The sequence below is a fragment of the Schistosoma mansoni genome, chromosome W, assembly GCF_000237925.1.
Source record: "Schistosoma mansoni strain Puerto Rico chromosome W, complete genome".
In the NCBI taxonomy this organism is placed as follows: Eukaryota; Metazoa; Platyhelminthes; class Trematoda; order Strigeidida; family Schistosomatidae; genus Schistosoma; species Schistosoma mansoni.
In genome coordinates, this window is record NC_031502.1 from 31358341 (window position 1) to 31373406 (window position 15066).

A 15066-nucleotide genomic window follows, 5' to 3' on the forward strand; every position below is an offset into this window, starting at 1 on the left:
GGCTATTGTTACTAAGTAATATAGAGTGGGATATATAATCATGAAGATAGTTGAAACAACATACATGAACATGACCTCAAGAGATAGCAGTTAAATGAAAACATAAATAAGCGAGTAATAAAACAATATATTATTGAAAAGATTTAATATTTGCAACGATTTATTAAGATTTCACTGACTATATATAAGAGGAAATAGAAAAGTTGAAATTCCTACAGAGAGAAAAATTAAACACAAACAATTGTTTGAGTTGATAGGGTTAACTTCATACGAATTGTTGGCAATTTTTTAATGATAAGAACAATTAGCTAGCATGAATTGATATAAGATATTAAACTATGAAGTCTATTTTGTTTAAAATCTTTGTAAAGCTTTAGAACACGACGGATTTCGATCCTAACATAGTACGTATGTTTTATTCATCTGTACAGATTTGTGTACTGGAATTCGAGCTGCGCTCCATATGCAAAAACGGAAAATATTACACAGTTTGCCGAAAAGAGGATCCGACCTATGGCACTATGGTTAAGAATTAAGTCATTTAATCATTTCGACATTCCATCTAAACATTTATCAATAGCTGTGAAGAAAAACTATGGGATAATGTGTGAAATGAACATAACATGAGAATCGTTTTTTGAAATACTTTAGCACACATCAATCTTTTATAGTTACTGCTATCACTGCACTCTCATACACGATTAGAAAACTCATATGATAGAGAAAAGTAAGTTAGTAAAAACAAAACAAGTGTTTTCTACCGCTGTTTGATTACAGTCGATTAGTAGCTTTCATTTAATTTCACAGGACTAAGATAATGTTGAGTGAGACTAATCAGTTTACTCTTTTAGTCTGTCTCTCCATCTATCAGCTAACTTAACATTATCACATGCCAATGACGAATTACCAAATAATTTACTGAAGATACGAAACTATTTCACTTATTTACCAATTAAAACGGAATTTTTTCACCATCTCGATATACATTAGGACTTAATTAATCTTATCTTCCAAGTTAACTACAAAAATTATTGAGAATAAAAATGATTCCTCAAAGATCGAAAGGAAACAAACAGATTTCAAGGAAAATAAAAGGTGAAAATTCACCTCATTGCCTATATCAAGATAATATTCTAGAATCAAATGAATTTATATATAAACATAAAGATTAAAAAATGAAGCCAGATGATTGTAACGACCAAGAAAGAACGATTAGTTTCAAGGTCTCTAGCAAAACAACTCAATATAATTAAAAATTCCTGAATAAGTGAATCTTAAGAATGGTAGACATTTGACATCCACAAATGCAAAATACTCGTATTACAAATACATAAAAATAAAAACACATTCTTAATGAAGAATAAATAAATATTACACAATATTCTTGACGTTAACTATTCAAAAGAAAATACTATTCAAATACAGTAATATTTAATTGAATAATAGAATATAAAACGTTAATAATTAGCCAAAATTACCAAATAATTCATCACGAGCTATCGCTTCCAATATACGTGAAGCTCCAATAAGATTGCCTAAAGCTGCTGATAATGTAGTAGCAAAAACACCTATTACAACGATTGGTTGCCAAAAACTAATTGATTGCATAAAAATATTGTTATTCAATAACAGATATCTATGACATAATAGAAAAAAAGACACAACAAAATCAAATAAGTAAAAACAAATGCTAGAAAAAAATCCACAAATCACTCAAATAATCAAAGTTGTATCTTTAAATCTAAAGAAAAACAAATAGTATTTTTGCGGCACTTCTGTCTAGGAAAATATGTATAAAAAATTATAGCATTTACCTTTGATCGAACTTAGATACACTTTATACGGATGAAACAAAATATTCTTGCCTAATATTATGACATTGCAGTACTTAGCAGAGAGAGAGATAGAGAATCATTACGTAAACTGGCGGAAAATTGTAGAAAAAAGACTCTGTTAAAAGTTTAATTTTCACCTGACTACAAATAATATAATTCTTTCTTAATGAATATTTAAACTCTCAAATTAATGAACATAGCAGTAATTTAAACTAACTATACTTACTACCTTTTTAGGGAGATGAAGAGAAAGCAATAAAATCTAAGGAATTCATTGTAGTCAGTAAAAAAAATTATTGTCCTTGTTTCGTTACAACAACATGATATATGATCAGTAATAACAGAAATTACTGATTATATAGACAGATTTCGCAACCTTGATTTTTTTTATCGATTAGAATCACATTGAGAAAGTCAACAGTTTACAAAATGAATCATAATACTCGAAAATTTATGAAAATATTCACATATATCTTGGTTCGCTAAAATATTATCATGTATTCCTTGTGTGGTATGTGCTACTGATGTCAACGGATATAAATAGTATGTATCACCAACCGAAAATGGAATACCTAGAGGCAGAAGGTTGAAAATATCGAAGAGAACGAGAACAGAGAGCGATTGGTATGGAGGTGAAGGAACAAAGTCTTAGACGAATGATGGATATTTTGCAACTGAAGTATTTACTATACGGTTGTCCTAGTCTGTGTTCTCGTTCACTATACTTGTAATTACTCATTAGTAGTTCAACACAATATTTAAAAAAAGGAATAGTGCAAAAATATAACTTTTTAACTATGAAGTCAGTTGTTTCAGATCAGAAATAATCGCGGTGCTATATCTGAAAATTATGAGCAGAGTATAATTATATCGAAAGGTACACTTTGAATAGAAATATTCTATAATTGGAAACACGTGTTTACATTAATATATATGTGTAGATAAATAGATATATACATCTGTCCAGTAATCACCATGAAGCGTATAAGGTTATGTAAGTTGACTGCAACTTACATTGAACTAATAACTTAAAATCTAACGCGATAAAACTTAAGATGAATGCACAATGAATCTTATTTTAAACCAAAATATGGTCAATTTACAACGACAAAGCTGCTTATTTTGTGTGAACTGATGCCAGTAACCACAGTAACATTACCCCCTTTCTTTATTTCGACAAGTTAATCTTTTTTAAGAGGAAGTAGTGTTTTGATTTCAAAAAAGGTGCTATTCACGACTCTAAATTGTATTATGACGTAATAAATGACCTAAATAACCAGAAATTATGAGTTGTGACAAAACGTCTAATGTATAAAAATACAGTCCAATCGGTTGTCAAGATACAAATGTGGTTAGCTGGATACACTTCTTAAGGATGTTTTAAGAGTCTAGAAAAAACACAGTATTGATCAGGTGCCTTATAGTCCATACATTGCTTTCTAAAATTTAAGTACTAATATACAGTTCTATGTGCGTGACGATGAAATCCATAAAGATATATTAGTAAATTAAGAAAAAAACTGATAGCTAGTGTATGAGACATTTGCTTACCGGCTGTTAGAAGCAGCTGAGAATATCATCATAACGAGATAAATTAACAATGTGCAAAGTAAAGCAGATAGAGTTCCCAAAGGGATTGAACGAGAAGGATTCTTTAACTCACCTAAAAAAATCATATATATATATCTATAATTAGTTGGTTTGAAACTCCAAAAAATATTTAGTTAATTCGGCCTTCAAAAATTGTGGTACTAGACTATGAGTCACATGTAAAAAAGTACTTCTTGTATGATCTATTTCAATGCTTTTTAAAGTCTCTAGTGTTGGGGGGCATTCAAGCCTTCCTCGTACTTCATCCCTTATTTCAATCGATTCAACCTCGGATAAACGTGATAACTGAAACTAGGATAACAACACATCAATTCACTTTTAAAACTATAACGACTACTAGTCCAACGGATATTGACGCAAGCCCTAATTAACATCCACTTCCACATTACACTCCAAAATTTAACTAATCTTACCATCAAATTATTTTGCTACAAAATAACGGCTTGATGAATGAGGTTTGACCATAAAAACAGTTCAGTTCTCCAACGAGTCAAGGAGAAATCAAGTGACCAGAAATATCATAATCCTTGCAAAATAGATGTGACTCTACATCTTTAGGGTAAAAGGTTTCATATGCTTTTATAAAATTGAGCTAAATATCTGTAGGTCCCAATAAATGAAAACAAGATTGAGGCATTCTGAGGTAAGTAAAATAATAATTGAGATTATATAAGTGGCAAGACGTATTCACTTAATTCATGATAATTATAATAATATGATCTATTTGTAACATAACAATGACTACAGAAGTGAGTTCTTAACGTTTCACAACTTGATGTAAGTCGTCTTTTCAAAAATAATCGATGTTGTGGATTGTGTTTAAAGTTTCGGTGGTCACGACGATTAGAGGATGGATTTAGTTGAGTAGCGGATGAAGCTCAAGTCATGAGGCTCAGTGCTAGAGACTTTCACAGAGTATTATTCTAAATCTAAATTACACTTTATTCTAAACACTTCATTCATTGCTCAATTTATTTGAAATTATCAGGTCGAAATTAGGTAGTGATATTGACTAAATGCAATCAAATGGAAACATTCAAACGTGTTCAACAAGGATCGGTTAACCGAATTATTATTTCGCCACATTTTTCATCTTCATCGTTTATCCGTCTACAACTGTAAGACGTTCTTTACTCTTAATCTCTATGGGGGAAATATATTTTATTAAAGTATTCACTATTTCTATTTATTGGAACGGCTTCCGGGAAGCACTATGGAGCCTCTATAGGCCCTAAAGAAGACGAAGAGTTTCCACCCAATCAGAACCTGATGAGGCTTTCTAGAATATTAACGTGCAATGCTACGATCTGACGGTAGTATAACTTTCCTCTTTGAGGAATAGTTGAATTATAACGATGTTATAGCCAACGCTAACAATCATAAATACACATGTTTTATTGCACATTTTTGACTGTTACCCCGTAATCACTTCTGCTTCTTCTGTCCTCTGATTTGCCACTGGGGCGTTCTATACGTTTGAGTGCATTCGCATACATATCGTATTCTGCGTTAATCAAGTAAAAGACTTAACATTAATAATATTGGTTGTTCAACAAATCTACTCTGCAAATCATATCAACTAATGAATACTCTGCACAGGCCGAACCCCGTCTTAGCAGATTAACATAGACTAAATGAAAGACAATAATAATAACCTATTCTTACGCTTTACATGATACCACATATTCCCAAAATAATAGACAGCACGCTTCAGTTGTCTCTAGGACTCATATGTTAAAGCTCGTAACTCGTTACAGCAAGCAACTTGCCAAACTTGATTACCGATTTATTTCGATGAACTAGCTTACTCCATGATTCATAAAAATGCGCGATACGATTTTATCTGAAGTTACTCATGTTAAACACACTGAGATAGCATATCTCCACTCATAAAAACATTTCGTACATTCCGTTTTATTATAGAGGTGCAACAATCGTCCGTAAATCTTACGGTTCAAAGTTTGAAAACTTATTCACGATTTGGAGCATAGTTACGTATTTCAAGACAAATCAACCACTTTTGACTTTGACACTTTTAGGTGTAACTGGTAGTGTTTGATTTTAGGCATAAAATTGACAATCTTATAAAAAAATATATACTTATATATATGTTGAGCACATGTTATTGAGAAATAAATTTTGGCAGAAATGAAGATTTGACCAAAGCATATTGAGCAGTCAAGGCTTGAATGTGAAAAGACTGATGAAATGAGAAAGTAATATCAACGTACCAGACACATTCGCACCGTTCATTATCCCAGTTACCCCAGAAAATAATACGGAGAAAACAATGACGAATGACGTCAATAGACCAGTAGTATAATCAATTGAATACATAGCTAAAAAGTACAAAAATCCAGAAATACAATGGTTAATATATAAACACATATATAACCCTCCTAGTTATAGTCATCATTTTGTTAAAACTATCCACTTCAACCTTTGCGTTGACACCTACATCACTAAGTTTGTTTGTTCTTGTGGATCTGTCCCTCGGAGAAATACTTTTCAACTTTGAGTATGCGGATGATATTGCCTTACTGTGAGGCGATGCCCAAGCCATGCAATCCACACTTAATCAGTTGGCAACCAGTAGCCGTAGGTATGGCATGTGATTTGCAACCCCACCCACCTATATGAAAAGTACTGTTACAAGACTAGCAGGACTCTGAACCTCCAATCACTCTTGGTAATGAGAATTAAGAAGTAGTCGAGAAGTTCGTGTATATGGGTAGCTGCATAAATGCTGGTGGTGGCGTGAGTTTGAGATCAATTCACGTATAGCGAAAGTCAGAGAGGCTTATGCCAATCTGGGACATCTTTGGCGCCTTCGTGATGTTAGTCTGGCTGAATGTCGCGTCGTTGTGAGCAGTTTTGCTGTGTGCTTGCGAAACCTAACCTCCTAATTGAGTATGTTAGACAACTCTTTGTGTTTAATCGTCGTTTTCTCGGAAGGATTGCAGACATCCAGTACCAACACCATGCAGTAATGCAGAGATTCGGGAACGTATGTTCGAGTACAGAGACGATAATTCAATTGGTGTCCCCATCTTGAAATACCGACTTCGGTAGTTTGGACATATCCTACGAAGCACACATCGTGCATTACTTCCCGATGGTGGGACTGGTTGGAAAAAACGGAGAGCTGGTCAATGTACGACACGGTATAGTCGTAAGAAAGCTGTGCAGGACTGGCTTTTGTTAGTCCTTCATGACTCTCGGGTTGCGGTCCTCAAGATGGTGCAACACAGTGGCTTGAGACGTTATCAGATATGGCTCATAATAGAAGCCAATAGCGATTCTGCCGTAACTTTCATTCACTTTCTTCATTATAGGGAGAGTAACTTCTTTAACTGAAGGAATTCCTTCTGGTTGTATTCCTCTTAACTGAATGGCTTCTCTCATTATCATTATGATTATTTTGCTCTCATACAGTAATTTCTATTTACTTTTGCTCTGTTTTACCATACTTGTACCAATCTTTATGTGTTCATATATATATATATATATATATATATATATATATATTGGATTACTATACAGCACAATTTGACATTCGTCATGATGCACACAAAGCGAATCCTATTGCAGTTAGCACTTGAACTTGTTTGTCTATTCTACACTATTTCACAAAATATCAATTATTGCTTCCACTGGATTCTAGTTTCGATCTGAATTCTTATTCGAATTAGCAGTTTTGATGACTGTTTGCATAGAAAAAGATATCAATCGAACAACAAATCAGAAGCATAAAGCACAATGAACATAGGTTTCTTTGTGTTCCAATATGTTAAATACATATGATCTTTTATATGGACCTAACTTGAGATAGCCTGATGGAACTAAAACAGAGTTTGATATAAAGTTCACGAGTCGATTTAAGTAGTTCAAATGTATTTACATAACATGATGTAATAAGGCATCATGATCGATGAAATAAACAGAGAGGAGCATTATCGATCAAAGAGGAATGAAATAAAGGTCGATCAATGAGATTATACGGAATGATTTAAAATCTAATAAGGTTTGAAAGAGATCAAAAATTTCCGGAGTACTTTCAAAAATTATTTTCTATGAAGGAAATATTGTGCCGATTTCTCCCCAAAATCATAAATCTACATTTCTCCTTTAACGTTAACGCGAAATGATATAAACTCATTTTTATATAGCAAAATCGTGTACACCCTGAGTAATCTAAGAGTTTAGATAACATATGAACATCAATAACTAATTTTAAAATCAAAGAATAAGAAAAAGTAGAAAAATTGTGAGAATATCTGTAGCACCGTCGTGAAACATAACCATATAAACTCTCTAATTGCCGATCTATGTAGTTTTAGGAATACCAAACACATAGATCACATACTAAACATCTATTTCTTTGAATCAATGATGTAAAAAGAACGTTCGCAGTGTTAGTAAGACCAATTTCTAACAAATTAACAACACACATATAAACTTAGCTAATAGTGTGAAAATGATTCAAACAAACTAGTCATTTTTCTGTTCATCATGGACATAGTGATAAAATTGTCTCATAAGAAAATCAAATATATGTGATATGTGCGTCCTAGAAGACAGATGTACAGGTAATTATGTTTTCACTCATGTACTACGTTTCAGTTGTTGTCTTAGAATGCAAACTGTATTCATATTCTCATTTCCATAGAACCGTTTTGAAAGGTGTCAACCGAAAAGTAATAGATAAGAAAACTCAATGCCAAAAAAGATTTTATTTTATATCACAGATTTCTTATCAGCGGAAGATTGTATCTAATCGATCAGATACCAATGAAACAAAGTCAATTTATTTTTTCATTTTGTGAATTTAACTTCTATTTACCTACAAAATCCATGAAATAGTAGTCTGTGACTACAGGAATTATTATCAAGGATTTTTACATCTTATTTCTGCTCCCTCTAGAAAATTATTTTCGGTAAGACAGATGTTTATTATGTGTTAAGCTGACTACAGCTTGATTGATAAGTAACATACAATAATCTCGAGGTAAATGGAAAAATTATTAAGCAAATGATCAGTGTAGATTTCATGAAAAATAATACACTTAGTGCTTATAAGCTTCTAGTTAATATGATAAAATCGTGACTACAAGTGTTTCGAATAAGATAAAATGAAGCACGGTCCACCGATATAAATGGAACAGTGGCTTACCGATTATAGCACTGAGCTTCTAATCACTGTGTCAGAGATAATTATATGAAGTATAGGCTTGATTGAACTAAATATTTTCAACTTACATTTAAATTCATTTATTTATTTACCGATACGCACAGTTGAAAACCGGTCATCTCCTAAAACCTAAGGCTATATTAATCAAGATGGTTTCAGAAAATTAACACTGAGCTATATAAAAGTATGGTAAATAAACTTAAAAATAACCTTACTCGTGGCACGATTACCACAATTAACCCCTAGATTACTAGCTTAGTATATTATATCAAATGAATTGTATCCAATTTTGATAAGATTGAGATTTCTTTCCAGTTTCGTTACAAATACATGAGTAGAGTCATTAGAAAACAATGTTTATGTGAAATAGAATAAGTAACTAATCAATATACATTACAAAATAAACATTGCTCTGGAATAAAATTGATTGATAATATAGAATTATACAAATATAGAGTGATAATTAGAAATATAACCGACAACAAAAGAATATTCACACGTTTCTTCAATACCAGAATAAAATTCACTTACGATAAATATTTTCTTTGAATGTATTCCCATTTAGGCCAGTAAACTCGGCAAATATAGTTACATTATTTGGTATTGATGAATTATAGGTAAGCGAATTAGATCTTGGCAAAGGTATTAATTTTGGTTGTAGAAAGAAACTAGCAAATACGCATATAATAACAATAATCACAACCTGTAACAAATTTTTTTTTAAATAAATACAAAATGTTGAGCATAGTATATGCTGTTGATTACGTGCAAGTTATTTTATGAGAAAAGAAATATAAGACAAGTATGTACGGCATTTAATTATTTCTTTAATACATGCAAAATCTAGTACAAATTACTACTAAAACAGAATGTATTACATAAAATAAAATATATGTTAGCCAGGATACTGTTGAAACGTCTAAACCGAAGCAGGAAGTTTTTTGAGAGATGGCAAACTCAAACTCTAACCAGAACGTCACATCTACAGGGGAATAGATCAACATTAAGAAATGCAACCCCATGGTAGCAAGTGACTAAAGATATCTTTATAAGTTATAGGATCCTAAAACCTATGTATACTATTGGTTTGGAGAGTGTTCCAACTCCACGAAAATCTTCCATATATATCAACCCTGTCTAAGGGCTCGACCTGCACCCCTACTACGTGAAGACAGTGAGCATGAATTCCCAAACAGAAGCTTTAAACGCAAGACCAGACGATAGCATCCCGAAAAGGAGAGTGGAATCTTTCTACACTTGGTCATGCCAGGGCATTTAGGCCATTTATTGTGTGGGGAGAATGAAGTAACTACCTTGATTTAAGATTATGCAATACTTCACGTTTTCATGGTTTACCTAAAATTCATAAACCAGACATCCCTCTAAGACCTATAGTCGACTTCACGAACACACCAACATATGCATTGTCGAAATATCTAAGCAGCATATTTAAGCCACTACAACTTAACTTACATAATATGATCAAAAATTCCTATGACTTTAAATCAAAAATATCGGAATTAGTTATCAAAAAGAATGAAGTCAAGGTAAGCTTTGATGTTGTTTCATTCTTATTGATAAATGCTTAGAATTCATCAGTGGTTTACTAGAGAACGATAATACTCTTTCTAACAGATGTCTTCTAAGCATTAGTCTAATCATAAAATCCTCAAAACTCTGCTTAAATTCGACACTATTTACTTTTAACGGGACATTATACAAACAAAATAACAGTGTAGCAATGGGATTCCCCGTATTCCCGATTGCAGCCAACCTGTTTATGCTACACATAGAATCAAATATTTTCGTCAACAACATTCAACGACGAATTTGACTTAGATATGTAGATGATACCTTTATTGTGATAAAAAAGACTCAGTTAAGATCTTTTCCGAAACGGATCAAAACACTTTCATCGTACATCAAATTCACGAACGAAAATGAACATGGTGAGCTACCACTTTTAGATTGCTTACTGAAAAGAAATCTAAATGGAATTTTCAATCTATCCGTCTACAGAAAACCTACACACTCTAATCGTTACATTGATTTTAATTCATCACATCCTTTGAGTTCAAAGATCTCGCTAGCCCTAAATCTTTTTAGAAAAGCTGACGAGATTATCAAATCGGAAGAGGATAAACAAAAAGAACAAAAGAATATAATCAGCATCTTACAATTTAATAATTTTCCCAAGAAAATTATTAGAAGTATATTAAAACAAGACATTTCATTACGTAATAATAATAATAATTAAATACCATGGATTGGTACTGCAGTTTTACCATACCGTCATGGCACAACAGAAGAACTTCAAAGAATCTTGAAACAACACAGAATAAAATTATATTAAAAAATGAACACACTTCTAAATACTTTAGTTCTCTTAAAAGAAAAAGTCCCTTCATGTCAACACAGAACTGCGTCTATAAATTAGGTTGTGTCGATTGTGATGCCTTCTATATTAAAGAGTCATCTCGTGACATCTTGACTCGAGCCAAAGAACATATTTGATACACAAAGAAACCATCTTATAATCCCGTAGAACTGAATAGACTTCAAATTAAATCTGCCGACCACTAAGCCGATTTCGAAAATTTCAACATATTACAAAAAGGTCAAATTCACTTGGTATTGTTTGTTTGAATCTTTCCATTGATATTTCGGACTGCAATTGATCAGCCTTTTATTGGCATATGTGCATACTGTGCGTATTGCCTCGATATAGCCTTAATTGACAGGCATTATAAACAAAGATAGATAGTGGCTAGCAGTGGAATGCAGGACGCGTTTTTCATCCTGTTTGGGACTCGTCAGCTAGATGTACCCGCATCTCAGAGTTGATGTTCACTGTCAATCGATTGCAGTCCTGAGCATCAATGGGAAGATTCAAACAAACAATACCAAGTGAATTTAAACTTTGCGCCATCGCACAAGCAAGTGGCTATCAGGACTCAGTAGCTGAGTGGATAACATGGTGGCGTTTGAAGCGAACGTTACTGGGTTCGAGTCCCACAGTGAACATCAACTCTGAGATGCAGATACATCTAGCTGACGAGTCCCAAACAGGACGAAAAGCGACTCCTGCATTCCACTGCTAGCCACTATACATCTTTGCTTACTACAAAAATGTTTTCCAAATACAAAGAAAGGAGAGTAGCTGAAGCGTTCCATATAATGCTTAATCCTACTGCTCTCAACAGAAAAGAAGGCCTGACCATACAACCTACTTGGACTATCCATTCCAGCCACCTAGTTTGATACTATTCACAATTCACATATTACAAATTAAACTCTATCCTTTATCACCATAAAGGTCACACAATTTTCATCCTTAATAGAATACACACACACAAAATTATATACATGTCGCTTATGAATCATCTTAACCGAAATGGCATGACATCGATTCATTCAGACGTGTTTTTTGATTGATCACATAATGATCGTGTTGTTAAGTTGTACTGTTTAAACTTGGATTAATTTTGATTTGGTTTTTTATTCTCTGAAGAAGTGGCTTACACCAAGTCACGAAACGTCAGAAAATCGGATTTTTCTACTCATCGGGATATTACAAATATATTATTTATTTATAACTTGATTTAAGATGTTCAAGAATGTTATTCGATTTGTTAATAGTAAAATCATAAACAACAGAATTGTGTAGTTCACATTACCAAATAAATAGGACATTCCCTCAACGATCATCACCTATCAGGGAAAAGAAATGGCGATCAACAAAGTCATCTTTTGACGTATAATCTTATCCTGTTTTCAGTGTACTCTCATTGCCATAACAACATAACTTAATTAGGCTTTAAAATAAATACGATGAAGACTAATTAATTTATCATATATTAGAACGCAAAATTAGGTCGACATTCCAAGATTTATCTGAGTTACTATTATTATCCGAATTAGTGTTATGTAAAGTTTTATATATGGTGAATTAAAATGATTAGTTAATTTATGAGTATGTCTCACAATAAATACCACTCATTTAAAAAGGAGTATTAACACAATGATTTAGATCCCATCCCAGACATCCAATCTTTCCTAACATACAATGACTTAACATCGTTTGCGAAGTAATTGAATATATCACATAGTGAAGAAAATGATATAAACTATATAATTTTAAGTAGCGTGTTTAAAGCAAAGAAGTATTTTAGAAACTTGGTCTACCAGATCTAGACAGATTGAAATCTGTATAGAGAATAAAGACTATCCGTCAGTCTTGAAACACTTTTATTGAGAAACAGAATATGAAAGTATGCAGATAACGTCTTTACGGAACTCGGTAAAGCAAAAGAAATACATTTACAAAATGAAACAATCAGATCATTTAAAATAAACAATCATAATATAACTAAACTATGGTTTGGTGTCAGACAACTAATGAATAAATTAAATTCCAACTATTTTGTTCTATAAAAACTAAACCTTGAGTAATCTGTAGTTTACAGCCGGAAAAATTACGTAACAATAAGAATGGCAATAACAAATACAAAATCGATCTAACAAATAAATCGATACAGACGATAAAGTAACATAAAAATAACATACATTTGAGCGAAAACGGATACCAATGACGAAAACAATGATAGAATTTTAGTGTGCCAACTTTAATACATTTTCAGTAAGATAAAAACATAATTTTTCTGATTTTACTAAACATAAGTTGATTTGCATAAAACTCCAAAGCTGAATAGACTTTTTATGATTCATCTTAACATCTAAACAGCAGATTGTTTGATGGTTCCTACTTCCTAAATCCTATTCGCTGATACGACTATGCGTTAATATGACTCCTATTGAAAAAAAGGTTAAGTATTCCTAGCCTGAAGATGAAAGGTATACATATGTGATATTACACTACATATACCATATAGTAGTAACTCCGACTGCTAACAGACAGACAACGGTTGTGACGGGGTAAAAATGGTCGCGTAACTCAGTTCAGAAACCTGTTATTTTGCTAGTGCTAAAAACCTTCTCTAAAACTACTCAAAAAATCCATGTATATATATATATATATATATATATATATATATATATATATAGACTTTCCGATCTAGTACAATAAGACTGGGTTGCAGTAGTAAACAAATCTGACCATCACAACTAAACAACTACAGTTGGTGGAGTAAATGAATACGAAGCCATACCAATATTATAAAAAATCATACAGAATAACTTGAAATCTAATTGTTCTGCTAGTTTAATAGGCGATAGATAGTTAACACTTAAAACTACCAATATACATTACTTTATCACTAAAATAATAAAAATGCTCATAATACAATAATAATAATATCTGTATTTGCAGAAATGTCCTTTGAAACCATCTAAATTTAACAGGTTCGAAAAACACTATCAACTAACTACTTATTATTCACAACACTATGGAAGAGAGAGGGAGGATGAAACAACTTAAATAGTAAATTACCATTTAAAAAAACACAAACAGTACACCAAACAACAATAAATTATGGACTATTTGGAAAATAACATTTAACACTATGGAGTGTATAACTTATTATTATCATTACTAAAAACAGTAATCTCAATAATATACAAGTACTTATGAAATAATACAAAGTTCATATTACAACCTTTCTCTCCTCAGAAAAATCTTTATTCATAGTCTACGTCTAAGAATAGAGGAATAAGTACCTGTTTACAAGAAATATCACACAAATATAACTTAATCACTGCATTATACTCTACAGCTAGCTTTACAAAGAATTAAGAAATATTTACAGTGAAATGAACTTATAAGAATTTGGTCACTAATTGTTCAAATTATAGAACTATAAATTTAAACACCAAAGGTTTGTGCATATATGTAGAATTACAAACCGGGACACATCAAGTGTGTTTAATGGATTACCTAACGAGTATATAAGTAGCTGTTAGGTTGCATTCATTCTGTTCTGTTGGAATTTTGTCTACACAAATATTCTTGCTGATATTTGCAATACGATTGAGTAAATTCGATTCTCTAAGTGGTTTCAAAATACAGCGGTATTGATCACAAATGGTAGTAAAATGAAGAACTGAGAAATTGTGGTACATATTCATAAATGAGGAAAATGTTACACTGACATAAAACGTAGTAAAATAATTCAAGAACTTAAGAAAAATAAAAGGATGAAATTATTTCATTGTGATCAATATTAAATTATCGCACTTGCAATCTTTATAACCCTATCTATATCACACTATCTTAGGAGAAATATTCGTGAGGAACTCTTTGTATTAGCTATAAAGGGTTGAGTTTGTAAGGCGTATACATGAATCCTTTGAAATCACATGTCTTTGGTAACTTCTCATGGTTGATAATGTTCATTTTTATACGATTATTTGTATTAAGTGGCAACTGTATGCAATTAGTGCTGAGATTCAACATTGTGAATGTGAGAATAG

General features: G+C 32.1%; 1 protein-coding gene across 1 annotated transcript in view; it reads right to left on the reverse strand.

Moving 5' to 3' along the window:
* Smp_153480 (putative cation chloride cotransporter) overlaps positions 1 to 15066 on the reverse strand; it is a 43039-nt gene that overhangs the window by 18152 nt on the left and 9821 nt on the right. The window contains exons 6-8 of the mRNA XM_018789370.1: positions 9169 to 9340; positions 5648 to 5785; positions 1479 to 1712 (exon numbers count right to left, since the gene is read on the reverse strand). Coding sequence (XP_018654820.1) covers positions 1479 to 1712; positions 5648 to 5785; positions 9169 to 9340 — 544 coding nt within the window. The remainder of the gene's footprint in view (positions 1 to 1478; positions 1713 to 5647; positions 5786 to 9168; positions 9341 to 15066) is intronic.